Source organism: Rattus norvegicus, chromosome 1 (assembly GCF_036323735.1).
Source record: "Rattus norvegicus strain BN/NHsdMcwi chromosome 1, GRCr8, whole genome shotgun sequence".
In the NCBI taxonomy this organism is placed as follows: Eukaryota; Metazoa; Chordata; class Mammalia; order Rodentia; family Muridae; genus Rattus; species Rattus norvegicus.
The window spans coordinates 169,386,423-169,400,058 of NC_086019.1; the positions used below are offsets into that span (position 1 = coordinate 169,386,423).

The window sequence follows — 13,636 nt, forward strand, 5'->3', positions numbered from 1 at the left end:
CCCAGGAACACTGCCTGGGAATTGCAGTTATCAATGACAAAGAGTCAAGTCAGACTGGTGTGCACCCTGTGCTGTGAGAACCTGCTGACTGGGTTAGTCCCCTTTCTCCACCCTCCAGAGGTGAGAGAATGCTGCAAAAGTCTGCATGTATCTTTGGACCTGTAGTTGATGGCACTCAAGCCCTGACTAAAGTGCTGCTGGGAGTTTTCTTGTGATTTCTTATATAATGATCAGGTTTGACTTCAGCAAGAGCAGTGCAAGGGTGCGGTGAGACTGCCTTTATCTCTGCAGTAGCTAGTCACTGGATGTGAAGGAGCTCAGGTGGGGTTCATGCTTAGAGTGACAAGCAAGGGTCACTAGGCGACCCAATAGCCCAGAAAGTATGTTTTCAACACTACGGTTCTCCCATGCTGCCAAATCTCTAAGAGGTTTCTTAGTTCTATTTCTCCAAAGATCAAAAATCCTGCCTCTTGTCACACCCACTTATTTTTCATTCCGGACTGAATTCTTATTCAGACTTTAGGGACATTGGCCTTTCTCCCTGAGCTGTCAACTACTTACTTTTCAGATCTCAGCTTTTAAACTGGCATCACCATCTCTACCCCAGTCTAAGCTAGATGCCCCTTATCTGGTGCTCCCACTGCATCCCGTATCCTAGCCTTTCTCATTGTATTGTAGTTGCCTGGTTACTTGTCTCTATCCCCCACTAGGCCTTAAGCACTGTGAGCAGGGACCGTGTTTTATTCACTGATGTTTCCCCAGGGCCTAACGCAGTGCCTGGCAAATAAAAGCACTCAGTAAACACCGGCTGTGTGATTGAATGCATGATGGTTAGCCAGCCCAACCCCCTCTGGACCCTATGTTCTTCAGACACGTAGATCACCTTGGTGCTAACTGGAAGAGAAAGCTTTGGCTCTGAGAATGGAGGGAATCAGGCCTTTAGCAGCTTCTCAAACTTAGCTGCAGTACTTTTGAATTCATAGGAATTGAATTCAAGATTACTGGGCATTTCTTACCAATCCACCCTCCTCTACTCCCCCACAAATTGACCTCACTGGGCCTGCTTTTATGAAAGGTTTATTCCTAGTGCTAGAACCCAGTCTTCTGAGGCTCTAAGCACAGTTCAACTGGGTGGGTGGATGAGGGGAAGGCCCATTCAGATGCAGGGCCACAAGTGGGGCTCCCCATTATTCCCACCCCTTTGGTCCCAGTTCCCTTCTCTGCAATGGACACACATTGAGGAGGGACAAAGGGTACTGGAGGCAACACTATTGGCCCAGGGGAGCCCAAGAAGAGCTGCCATTGGCTGACAGAGCCTTTTGAGGTCCTGTCTTTGGTCAGGGGCACATCCCAAGAGCTGGGGATAGGCCTGAGGAGTGGTGCCATTGGCCAGGGAGTGTTTTGTCATAGCCTTTGGCTGTGGAGTGAAAGGAAAAGACCTGGGAATGAAGCCCAGTGGCTGGGAAGATAAAGGACAGGGCAGCAGCTTCTGGGCCTACAGGCCCTCTTCAGACCACAGCAGGATGGGCAAAACTGGTGTCAGACCCCAGCCAGGAAAGGGGAGCCCAAGCCAGCAAGTAAGTGGCAAAGGACATCCCATGTCCAATCTCCTTCACCCTGGGGCTGCCCCGCCCAGTGTCCTTCTTGATAGCCAAGTTGGGCTGGGAGCCGCTCACTGCTCCTCTAACCAGGAAGGCTTCTCGGCTCCTGGAGGCCGCAGCTTGATGTTGAACTGCTGTAGAGTCTGCTCCAGTTGTTTCTGGTTCCCAGCGAAGTAGGCAGACACGGCATTGTGGAAGAGCAGCAACTGCTTGTGCATCACCTTGATCTGGGGGCCCAGCAGGGTCAGCTAAGGCTGGACTCAGGCACCCTTCAGGAGGGGCTACAAGCCTAAGCCCAGACACAGACCAGAGCATATAGACTCTGCTGACAGTGCATTGGGGTGGGGGACTTTCTGAGCAGTCAAAAGGGGCAATATGAAGAAAGAAACCTGACTTGATCAGAGCGTCTAGGGTTCTGGAACCCCAGCCCAAGGGGCAGTGTTTTTCAGTTATGCTAATGGGACTAGTAGCTAGATCCTCAACAAAAAAGGCCAGTGATGAGAAGGGTGACCTGAAAGTGCCCAGGTATCAAGGGGCTAGAGGAACAACCCACTCCCTAGCCAGGGACAGCTCCCCACGCAACAATCAGGAGGGTTTGAAAGGACGGGTACTGTGACTTAGGACCAAGGGAGTAGGGCAGCACCTTGTTTTCTTCCAGGAACTTCAGCTTGATGGCCACATCTCCCCGCAGCTTCTCATATTTGTCCCGATGGGTCTGGAAAGTGGCTTGGGCACTCTCAAGTCGACCACGAGTCCCTGCATCCCGGGGCCCTAGGCTCAGCTCTTCTAAGTCTGTCCGGTAGGCATCATATTCCAGCCTGGGAAGGGGGTGATAAAGGCTGGAATCCACCTCTTCATCCACACACATAATTCCTTTCCTCTCTGAATCTGTCTGCCCCTACTGTTTGCTTTTTGACCCATGCCAGCCAACTTCCCAAACCTTGGGCCCACACCTGGCAGCCTCATACTGTTTGACAGTCATGAGTGTGTCTTCCATGGTCTTGGTGACCAGCGTGTTGATGCTAGAGACAAAGAAGTTGACAGCCCCCAGCAGCGTCTCCCCATTCTTGCACAGCAGCTTTTGTGTCTCTGCATTATAGCCAAATTCCTCCTAAGGGCAGAAGGGAGGCGTAGGCATTGAGCAACAGTCCTTACCTGGCTGGAGCTGTAGAGCCCTTCATTTCCCTCCATCCCAAAGAAGAATCAGCCATCAAAACTACAACAACCAGACTGCCTCTAGCAAGGCTCTCTTAGCCACAAAGTTAGTAGGGTCGCCTTGGCGATGCCTGAGGTAAGAGTGTGGGGGTGGGAGGTCTTAGGTGAGTTTACAAGACAGGAACAGAGAAAGCTAGTGCAGCAGGCAGGGAGGGGGTCTGATTAGGCCAAGCACCAAAGGCATTCTGGATGACATGGAGACAGGTTACTTGTGGTGCGCCCTCTCCCACAACCCCTCCAACTTTTGGACCTCAGTACAAACCCTTAGGCTGCCTCCATAGGTGAGTGATGCTGGGGGCAGGACTGGGCGTACCCCAGAGGGGTTCTCCCTGGGGGCTGCAGGAGGGAGGGAGGGAGGGAGGCTGAGGGATGCCTGCCTGGAAGGACCAGGGCCCAGTACCCCCACCCTCTCTGTTTTGGCTGAGGCACCTGAAGCTCTGGGGACTTCTGGCTGAGGTCAGCAAAGGCATCACCTAGTGCATGCTGGGTCTGCAACAGGCTGTAGAGGTGGGCTGTCAGTGCCCGGCCCAGCTGCAGGACACTTTCATACTTGCGCTTCGTCTCACGCAGCAACTCAATCTGCAGCTCTAGCTCCAGATCCACAGTCCGGGAGCCTCGGCCAAATCTCTCTGATAACAGCTGCTTTGTGCACTGATTGGAATGGGGGTGGGGGGATGGAGGTCAGAAATCTAAACTCCACCCCACAAGGAACTACTCCAGCACCCCCATTCTCTTAGTCATAGCAAAGACTGTAGATTAAGACCCAGGGAAAGGGAAAAGGGCCCCATGGAGAGTTTCTGAGAAGAGGTGCTTGAATCTTACCTTATATGTGTTGATGCCCCATTTCTTGACAATGTCAAACTTTTCTCCAGCGATGCCTCGGGCCACCTCATCACCAGGGCCAGAAGGTGAGGTGCTGTGAGACGGATGGCGGCCAGACCCTAAAGGACCAAGTTCTCTGACACTAGTTTCTCTTAGATATAACCAGACACTTCTGTGGCCCACTTCCCTTCCAGCACATGAAATGACCTTGCTGAAGAAGGAAAATCTAGACAGACAACTGCATTCTTCTGCTTACTAGGGGGAACAAGGACTTGTGTCCTGACCACCAAACCAACTCAATGCATGTATCTGGCATTCTTGGGATAGGGTAAGAGTGTTGTTAGTGTACTCAAGAAGAAAGAATAGAAGCTATCGTGATATGTGTGATTGGCAGGATCAAAGATGGTGGGCACAGAAAACAAGGAAGTTGGCTGATATTTCTAGGTAGAATTCTAGTCAGTGTAACAGTCTAAAATGAAAGTCTGAGAAGCCTCACAAAGCTCCAACTTGGCCTTAAGCTCCTGAGTGCTCATAACCTCAAGGTCTTAACTTGGCTCAGGTGGTGGCGGCAGGGAGGAAAAGACAAATGAGATTATCTTAGAGACTAAGTGGCAGGGGGGAAGCAGATGGGCAACTCTGGAGCTGGTCTGGGACTGAACAGGCTATGAACTTCACACTAGCAGTTCTGAAGCTCTTCAGTCACGAGTCAAGCTTTACTGTATGTGTCCTATGTGCCGGCAAGCTGCCTTAACAGCCCCCATCCCCACCCCTCAAGCCTGTCTCTATCACTCATACCTGTGGGGATGAGTCCGTCACCAGAGCCCCCATAGCCACCAGACACAATGCTAGTTTCATTGAGGTTGGGTCCTGACACCATCACCTGCTGGAGGTCCTATAGGTCAGAGAAGAGGGGGCACCTCAGGAACACAGGGATAGATGAAACATTTGGGGATGGAGGCAGTGCACATAAAGTTTATACAGAACCATAAAGATTTGAAAACTAGGAAGGAGTTTAGTTAACTGAAGGCTATTGGGATGGGGGAAAGTAAAAGGTTTATAAGTCAGGACTGCATAATGAGACAATTAGAAGAATCAAACAGAAGCACCTGCTCCAGCCCATCGTCTTCAGGAAGCTGCCCAGCCTCGCCATTTCCGTGGATGGGAATCTCCATTGTGGCTGCCTTCCCTAGAATCCCGTCCGTCATGGCTAGGGAAGGGACAGGAGTCAAGGTCTCCACCCCAGCACGCTGTAAAGCCCAACAAGACAATTCTGGAAACTAGCCAGCACTCCAGAATAAGGAGGCCTCCCCTGTGTTCTCAGAGGTTTCAGGGATTGTCTTAGGGCTTGGGTGTCCTGGGATCAGCCACCACGTCTTTCCTTGAGTATGTGTATCCATTCTCTTCTGAGTACATTATTTCTACAAATGCATGCATACCAAAGCCTCTGGTGTCTTCTCGTAACCCCCAACCTCGCCTTTAGTAACCATTCATGCATTCAGTCATTCAACAAACATTTGGTGAGTTTCTACTATGTGTGAGATACCGAGGCAATGGAATTGCAGCAGTGAGGACCAGAGGGAAGGTCTATGCTCTCTGGGAACTTAACCCTGCATAAGCATGTTTACCAAAACTCTTTCCTAGGCTCAGACGTTCACTTGCCACTCAGGCATGCTCTGCGATCCTGATCTTTCACATCCTTTGGTGTTCCTTCCCCTCTTCCTTCAGATGGTCTGGTCTCTTCCTTTCTCCATCTCATGCACCTGACTCCCTCAGGCCCTCCCCACCAGGCCTTAGTTGAAGCAGTTAGTGAATGTTCCTGGTGTCAGGACACCAGGACACAGGCAATCCCTTCCAAAGTCAGTTGAAGCCTTCCAGATGTGAGAGGCACCCCCCACCCCCATACACCTGGGCATCAGGTGTGTCCTCATCCTTGCCAAGGGCTCAGGGCATGTTGCCCTCAGTACAGGTTCGTGCGTTCAACTTCCCTTCGTCCAAGTACGTCCTTCTCACCTGGGCCGGGCCGCTCTTCCCCTCAGGGCGCGAGGCCCGGACCGCGCGGGGACCTCGGGTTCCAGTTCCCGTCGCGATCCTAGCAGCAGGTCAGAGATTTGGCGGAAGTGACATGCTCTCTGGGCAGAAGAAGCCGGCCACGTCGCAGAGAAAAAGGGCGGAGGTGACGTTTACAGTTGTGGGCAGGGCGAGCCTGGAGCTACGCCTTCAAGCTCTTGGGGGAGTACCGAGAGTTTACTTCCGGGGCGACTCCGAGAGCCACCCCCTCCGGACGGAAGTGGCGTACGCCATGCGCCCTGGGCGTGATGGAGCACCAGCAGCAGCAACTGAGAAACGTGAGTGAGAGCTAAGTTGCTCTCTGGGTTAGACGCGCAGTTTGTTTCCAGGGGTACACGCAAGAACCCCCAGAGGGGGAGGCGGGCTGCGCGCCCCAGGAAGCCTCGGCGGTGGTGAAGTCTTGGTTCCTTTTTCTCTCAGTTGCGAGACTTTCTGTTGGTCTACAATCGGATGACAGAACTGTGCTTCCAGCGCTGTGTGCCCAGCCTGCACCACCGAGCTCTGGACGCTGAGGAGGTGGAGACTGTGGGGGGTCCCAGAGTTGACAATAACGTGATGTGACTTACCCCCTCCCCCCACTTCCCCTCTCTTTCATGACCTCATTCCTAGGCTGGGGACCGGGAAGGATGGAGGAGGGCTTGACAGGACCCCTTTTAGTTTCTACTTCCATCTGTCTTCCTTCCAGGAGGCCTGCCTGCACAGCTGTGCTGGGAAGCTCATCCATTCTAACCACCGCCTCATGGCCGCTTACGTGCACCTCATGCCCGCCCTGGTCCAGCGCCGCATGGCGGACTACGAGGCTGCCTCTGCCGTGCCAGGTGTTCCTGCAGAACAGCCCAGAGACTCGCCATCAGGCAGCTAGCTAGCTGTCCCTGACCGCAGGAGAGAAGGTGCTTGGATAGGCTCCTCTATGGACCTTGGGCTTGTCTAAATATGTACAGAGAGACTGAGCTTGAAAGCTGGGTGCTCTTGCTCCTTTTCTTGGAGCCAATAAACCCGTTTTTGTATTCTGGTTAATTTACTTGGCAAGAACTTTTCTTTATTGGTACCATCCTTTATTCTGTCATCTACTGCCTGTCTAGTGCCTTTAGCCTTGGCAGTTGATGTATTACCTTCTTGTATGTAGAAGGACAAATTTAGCATTCCCAGCACCCCAGCAAAAGCAAGGATTATGGCTACAGTTTGAAGGTTGGTAATAACAATGGGAAATTGGTTCCAAAAGGAGAGTTCTCTGTGCCTGTCCTAGGGTCTAACTCAAGTACCTGAATATACATTGGCTCTTAACTAGTTTTTATTCTCAGCTGTCAGACAAAAGAATTGCTGTAGATCTAGGGGAAGAAGGTAATATCAAACAACAAAAGCAGGAAGAAAACAGTGCCCCCTTAGGTTTTAGTCACTGCTTCCTAGGAGATCAGTGACAACAGAACAAAGACAAGCCTCTAAGAATTTAGGAATGTTGACCATTTCCCCAATTTACTCTCTTAGTATTTCCTGCTTTTGTGAAATTAGAAATAAAGACTTTAAACAAAGAAGGACTTTCTTGTCTTCAGTCAGTCAGGAAGACAACATTAGTCAAACCTCAAGAGAAACCTGAGGGAAAGGGAGATGGTATTAGGGAGAGATGGTTAAATACCATCTGTGACCCTCCACCCGGTGCTTCCTCAGTGTTTCACTGCCTGTCTAGTCCCCTAGTTTCAGTTCTCTACCTTCCAGTACTCTAACTACCCTGTTGCCAGCTTCTCTATTCTTGTTTCATTATTCCCCCACCCCCTTTTGTGGGATTCACGTCTATACTCCGGAGGAGTCCTTTCCTGGCAGCTGCCATTTCCATGACTTCACTCCTAATGTGGAGATGGGGAAAGGAAGGAGGATATGGCATGCACCACCACATGGGGCTTCTGGGGCTTCGAGGATAATACAGCCTGCAGGGCAACAGCATGGGGTCTGCACCTATTACTGTTTCCCAGAAGATTAGACTCAGGCACTTGTGCTTGCCTGGTGTGAACTCTAAACAACTAAGCTACCCACTTCCCCTTCACTGCTTCCTGAAATCCCATCCCATCCCCTCCACCATTGCAACAGGTGGCCAGCTTTCATTTTTTTTTTTTTTTTTACAAAGGAATCAAATTCACAGTGAAAACCAACCATTCACAGAGCAGATTCTCTGCCCTCCCCCCACCTACAGGTCAGAAATTTGCGTTTATTTATTTATTTATTTTATTTATTTACTTTGAGTTATGGTCTCATGTACCCAAGACTGACCTGGAAATGGTAACTAAAAATGACCTTGAACTCCTGATCCTCCTGTCTCTACCTCCCAATTGTTGGCCAGCCAAAAAATTGAAAATCCCAGCTGACTCCATATTGAAAGGCTAATCATGTTCCAAGGCTTGTTATATGTGCCTGCAGTCATAGCACTAACAGGCCAAGCATTGTGAGTTTGAAAGCGTTCTGCGCTGTTATATCAAGACTCTTATCAATAAAGTGAGCTGGGACATCAAGCCTGATAGTCTTTGCACTACAGCAGACTACTCTAAATGATGTCTGTTGAGTTGTTTTGTATAAATTTATCATACTCTTTTTAATTGCAAAACTAGGAGGTATTTTTCATTAGACAGGTAAAGAAGCACGAAAACAGGAGGGCCCTGTCTTAAACAGTTCTTGAAAAGCAGATTCTGGCGTGTCACAACTTTTTTCTTTTCTTTCTTTTCTTTTCTTTTTTTTTTTTTTTTCTTTTTTTTTTCTTTTCCTTTTAGGTGGTTTTGCTGTGGGCACATTGGTCTTCAATACGATCCTCCTGTCTCAGCCTCCCAGGTACTGGAATTACAGACATGGGCTACAACTGGTTGCTAGATAATTCTTTAGGAATATAAAAATTGCTGACCAGAAGCTTCCCTACAGAGTGACCTGTGTACATGATTAATTTCACTCCTTGACAAGTACAAACGTGAGTAGAGCAGCTTGTGAACTTAATTCCCCAAACCAGGAAGGTGGAGACCCAGGATATTGTGTGACTGCTGAGAGAGCTCTACATCAGCATCTGTATGTATCCCTTCAATAAACATGTGCTGTGAGTTGTCTGTGTTTCCTCTCTTCCCATGTCACACATAATTAGTAATTGCTGGAAAAAGACTAGGAAACATATGTGCCTAAAGCCCGCTCTGAACTATCTGAACTGTTTTGTTTTGTTTGTCTCATTTTGTTTTGAGGTGGTCTCACTATGCAGTCTCACACCTTGGATTCAAATTCGCTGGCTTTTACTTCCAAGTGCTGAGGTTACACCTATGCCACGCCCACTCAGTCTAGAGAGTTCTTACATCCAGCATTATCTGCACTTTGCCTTCAATGCAAAAGCAAATGTGCCTTGATCTGGCTTGTTGGTCCTTTTTCTTCTTTCAGTCTCCAGTTTCTTCCCTTTCTGTGGTTGCTAATCATTTTCAGGTCTTGTCATAAAGTGATAACCATTGGCATAGTAAGAGCAGGGCAGTGTTCTCAAGCACAGCATATAGAAATTTTTTGTTTTGTTTTTGAGACAGTTTCTCTGTAACTTTGGCTGTCCTGAAACTCAACTCTAGATCAGGCTGGCCTTGAGCTCACAGAGATCCCCCTGCCTCAACCTCCTGAGTAATCACCACCTGGCAGGCATACTTTTGTTGGTTGTTTGGTTGGGTTTTGTGGTGGTGATGGTGATGGTGTTTGTGGTTTTGTTGGTTTTGTTGGTTTTGTTTTTGAGGGAGAGGGTTTCAGGAAGTCGAATTCAGGTTTTTGGACATGCTAATAAGCAAGGGCTCTACCTTTGACCTACATACCTACACCAGTTGTAAATTTCGACATAGTCTTGCCACAAACATTGGAGGGCAGAGGTGGTAGTCCTGACATTCTGAGTTCAGAACTTTACTGAACTCAGTACTGAACTGAAAGTAAAAGCTCTCTATAGGTAATCTCTACTATGCTACTGCTGACTAACCCATCCACATCATTCCCTTGCCCTTCTAAATAGTAGGAAACCCTCTCGGCCCGTGCCAGTGCCCATTCTTGGACTTGGAGTCCTAATTCATTTCCTACTTGAGTACTTCCAATTTCCTCTTGCTTATTGTCATCAGTTTCTAAATATGCTAAGGACTCCACTGTTAAACAGTTATACCGAGTTTCCAGTTACCATCCTATTTTTACTACTTTACAGATGTATCTCAAACACAGTTGTGTCTACCTTGCAAGTCATTATCCATTCCCAATCTCCAGACAAGCATAGTTTAAGTTCTGTAGCCCTTACTCTATTGAAAGAGTGCTTACAAGACCGCCTGGTGGTTATTTTCTGGTCCTATACATACTTCATCTCTCAATGGCATTTGATACTATTTATAGTTAGTGCCTCATTGACATTCTCTCAGTGTCTTGATTTCATTCTTAGGTTTTACTCCTATCCTTCTAATTATCGTGCCCTAACTTTTGTACTGGGCTCACCCTCTTCATAGTCTTCACTAGATCATGCTCTTTTTCTCTTGGATTTTTCTGGGATGGTTTAATTCTCCCACTTTGGGTTTTAGGTACTGATGACTCCAGAGGTTTAAGCTACTTGACATCTTCATTTGTCTCAAGAACATCTTGGACTGGAGAGATGGCACAGGGTTAAGAACCTTGGCTGCTCTTCCAGAGGATCCAGGTTCAATTACCAGCACCCACGTAGCAGGCAAAATACCAATGCACATAAGATAAAAGAAGTTATAGATATTTAAAAACAGCTTAACCCTAAATGTTTTTTTTTCTTATAAACTTTTCCTTTTATGCCTGGTATTCATCTAGTGGCAGAAGCTAGAAACATAAGTATATCCTTCTGATCCTCTTGCTTAATTGCCAGATTCCATCACCCTACCTACATTTCTGAATATCCCTTGGTTCTGTTTCTCTTCATCTGTGATCTCCCAGTGGGACTTTTGCATCTCCCTATGCCTACTTTTGCACCTCATTTAAGCTATCTACTCATCAGCCAGGAAGTAAGTATGCTTAAAAGGATTATGATTAAAAGAATTACTTTTTTTAGTGCTGAGGATTGAAACCAGGGCTTTGTATATGCTACACAAGTGTTATACCCAAAACCTAGAGTTTTAGTCACGATTTATAGGACTATGTATAATCCAGTTTTACCTGTCTTCAGCTTTTTTTTTTAATATTTATTTATTATATATAAGTACACTGTTGCTGTCTTCAGACATACCAGAAGAAAGCATCAGACCCTATTACAGATGGTTGTGAGCCACCATGTGGTTGCTGGGAATTGAACTCGGGACCTCTGGAAGAGCAGCCGGTGCTCTTAACCCCTGAGCCATCTCCAGCCCCGTATCTTCAGCTTTATCTAACAATAACTTTCCCTATTGAATTGAGTTGAATCATGCTTTACTTTCTCTGTTCTCTAGCCACACCGACCTTTGGTTCCTTCATACTGTTCTAAGGGTCTTTGTACTTGTTTATTTCTGATGCAGGGGAGAAATCCTTACTTTACCTACTAAACTTCCTAATCCAATTGCCATTTCCTTAAAGACATTTTCCCAGAGTTCTTTGTGTGTTGGGTTACACACAACTTAAATACATTAAGGTTGCAAACATTTAATGGTTTGTACCTCGGGGACAGAATCCATGTCTATATAACTCACATTGTATCCTCATCAAAGCAAGTAGTACATAGCTTTTAGCTTCCTTCTTGTTCAACTTATTAACAACGGAAAAAGCGAGAGAAAGTTTGCTTTATCAGATGATATAGAAACTAATCTGCAACTATAACCTTTTGCCAATAATTTAGAGTTTTGATATTTTGTTTTTGAGACAAGCTCTCCCTATATTGCCTAGGCTGGTATTGGACTTTAGAGATGCAAACTCATCCACGGTAGAAAATTGACCACAGACTAAGGATACTATTGTAGTCTAACTTGTTGAACTAATGAATTTATTGGGATTACTTATAGGCGTATATATAAGGAGCTATTTATAGGACCAGAAGTGACTCTTAACACATCATCAAAAGCCCAACCCAGCAAGGATGACAGTTCACAAAAGCTAGAACCTCAGGCTCACTGCATATTCTGCAGGCAGCTTGGCAAATTGGAGAGTATCTGTTCCAAGGCAACTTATCTTGTTTGAGCTTATCTTATCTCTCTGCAGTCCGTACTGCATATGTGTGCTCAGAGAGGGAGGGGCCTAATGCATCTGGTCAGATGCAGGAACTTTTAAAGCTTTTGAGTTACTTCCTGAGTTTTAAGGAGATTCCCTGCAGGATTGGGTATTTTAACTGTCTTTAGAATATTCTACATCTTTATCTTAAGGAGCTTCCCTCCAAGATGTAATGTTTGGTTAGAGGAAATTATAATACAACACTATCCTAGTCTCTGGAATGCTAGGACTATAGGACAAGCTCCCAGGCCAACTGGACATGCGTTTTTAATCCCAAAACTCATTGAATATAGTATCTTCTAACACTGTATGATCAGTCACCATCCAAAGGCCCATTTACAGCAGTTTTTGCTTTCAATTTGTAGGTCTAATAATCTGTATAAATATTTCTTTTTAAAATGTTTTTTCAGTAATTCCTTTTTATTCTTTATGTGCATTGTTTTGTTTGTGTTGTGCATTGTTTTGTTTATGTGTATGTCTGTGTCAGGGTATCATATGCCCTGGAATTGCAGTTGCACTTGGGAACTTCCATGTCGGTGCTGGGAATTGAACCTGGGTCCTCTGAAAGAGCAGCCAGTGCTCTTGACCACTGAGCCTCTCTGCAGTCCCATAAATATTTTTTTTATTATCAGCACCTTAATTGATCTTTCAAATGTTCACAATACAGATGATAGCAGCTGTCTCATAACAGCCTTTTGTCACCATCCAGATCCCTTTTGATTAGTTGGAACCCAGCTCAGTTAATGATAGCAGAGTCAAAAACAGCAGTGTACCAAGTTTTTATTTAAGTAAAAAACCTAGGCTAAAGCTGGTGTGGTGGCTTCACAATCATCTGAAATTTAGGCTGCTCCCAGGTTTTCTGATGGTTGTCTGGGGTATCCCCTCATCCTGTGACCTAAAGTAGAACTCTCTTCACATAAACCATTCAAGGAACAGAATTCAGCCATTTGTTAAAGACACATACTGGATGCTACATCTTAAAAATTCTTATGTACTTGATCTTATTATAAGGGAGGCAGAAACTATAATCTCTGTTCTTACCAGTCATTTGCCCAACTAAATTAGGGGTTCTGTTTCTAAGGGAGACGAAACCTTAGAAAGATCTACCAATTCATTTCCCAGACTAGCCAACTCTGATACAAACTATAACTATAGCATTCATTTGCTTATTGGCTTTTGTGACATCAGACTCAGCGTCACAACTGGAGCTTTGTTTGAACAGGTCCTACATACCTTACTCATCTTTAAGCCTCTTAAATTTTTTTATTGTCTTATGCTTCCAATAAAAAGGATATGTTATTTGTGGTTCTTGAGTATGTTTTTCTGATTCTGAACTCTGTCTTTGCTTTTCTGTAGATTAAAAAAAATGATGGGTGTAGTAGTTGTTCTTTTGGAATTTAATGTGTATAGATTCTTATAGGAAATGTAAGCATAACTTATTTAAAATAGAAGTGTATGTTGCCATGGAAAATTCCCTAGTACAAATTTACCTGTTTATGAGAACAAGATCCTACCTTAAGAAGTAATTTTTTTGCATTTGTGTGCATGTGTGCATGCATGCATACATGTAAGCACACATGTACGTGGTGCCCTTGGAAGCCAGATCCCTTGGTGCTGAAGTTACGTGAAAATGTAAGCTGATATGGGCGGTAGGAATCCAACTCTGATCCTCTGAAAGGGCAGCAAGTGTTCTTCACTACTGAGCCATCTCTCCAATCTCCTGAAGAAGGGATTTCAAATTTTTTAGTTACATTTATATTTATTAT

At 46.1% G+C, this 13,636-nt stretch overlaps 2 protein-coding genes across 9 annotated transcripts; one reads left to right on the forward strand and one right to left on the reverse strand.

The window, feature by feature from the left end:
- Nucleotides 1-1,061: 1,061 nt before the first annotated feature.
- Arfip2 (ADP-ribosylation factor interacting protein 2) lies at nucleotides 1,062-5,868 on the reverse strand. 7 transcript variants are annotated; one of them, XM_006229933.5, is made up of 8 exons: nucleotides 5,649-5,868; nucleotides 4,745-4,845; nucleotides 4,434-4,530; nucleotides 3,639-3,757; nucleotides 3,246-3,467; nucleotides 2,555-2,712; nucleotides 2,245-2,419; nucleotides 1,062-1,828 (listed from the first exon to the last, which is right to left on the reverse strand). In XM_006229933.5, the coding sequence occupies exons 2-8, from the start codon at nucleotides 4,841-4,843 to the stop codon at nucleotides 1,673-1,675; spliced, it is 1,026 nt and encodes a 341-aa protein (XP_006229995.1). In that variant the 5' UTR covers nucleotides 4,844-4,845; nucleotides 5,649-5,868; the 3' UTR covers nucleotides 1,062-1,672. The 7 variants fall into 7 exon arrangements, with proteins under 7 accessions (XP_006229995.1, NP_001004222.1, XP_063141651.1 ...); NM_001004222.1 differs by having other exon boundaries at nucleotides 4,745-4,885; nucleotides 5,649-5,744; XM_063285581.1 differs by lacking the exon at nucleotides 3,246-3,467 and having other exon boundaries at nucleotides 5,649-5,807.
- A 64-nt stretch (nucleotides 5,869-5,932) lies between these two features.
- Timm10b (translocase of inner mitochondrial membrane 10B) lies at nucleotides 5,933-8,779 on the forward strand. Of its 2 annotated transcripts, NM_053371.3 has the most exons (4): nucleotides 5,933-5,983; nucleotides 6,126-6,221; nucleotides 6,391-6,595; nucleotides 8,462-8,779. In NM_053371.3, the coding sequence occupies exons 1-3, from the start codon at nucleotides 5,954-5,956 to the stop codon at nucleotides 6,565-6,567; spliced, it is 303 nt and encodes a 100-aa protein (NP_445823.1). In that variant the 5' UTR covers nucleotides 5,933-5,953; the 3' UTR covers nucleotides 6,568-6,595; nucleotides 8,462-8,779. The 2 variants fall into 2 exon arrangements, with proteins under 2 accessions (NP_445823.1, NP_001376161.1); NM_001389232.1 differs by lacking the exon at nucleotides 8,462-8,779 and having other exon boundaries at nucleotides 6,391-7,234.
- Nucleotides 8,780-13,636: the final 4,857 nt, after the last annotated feature.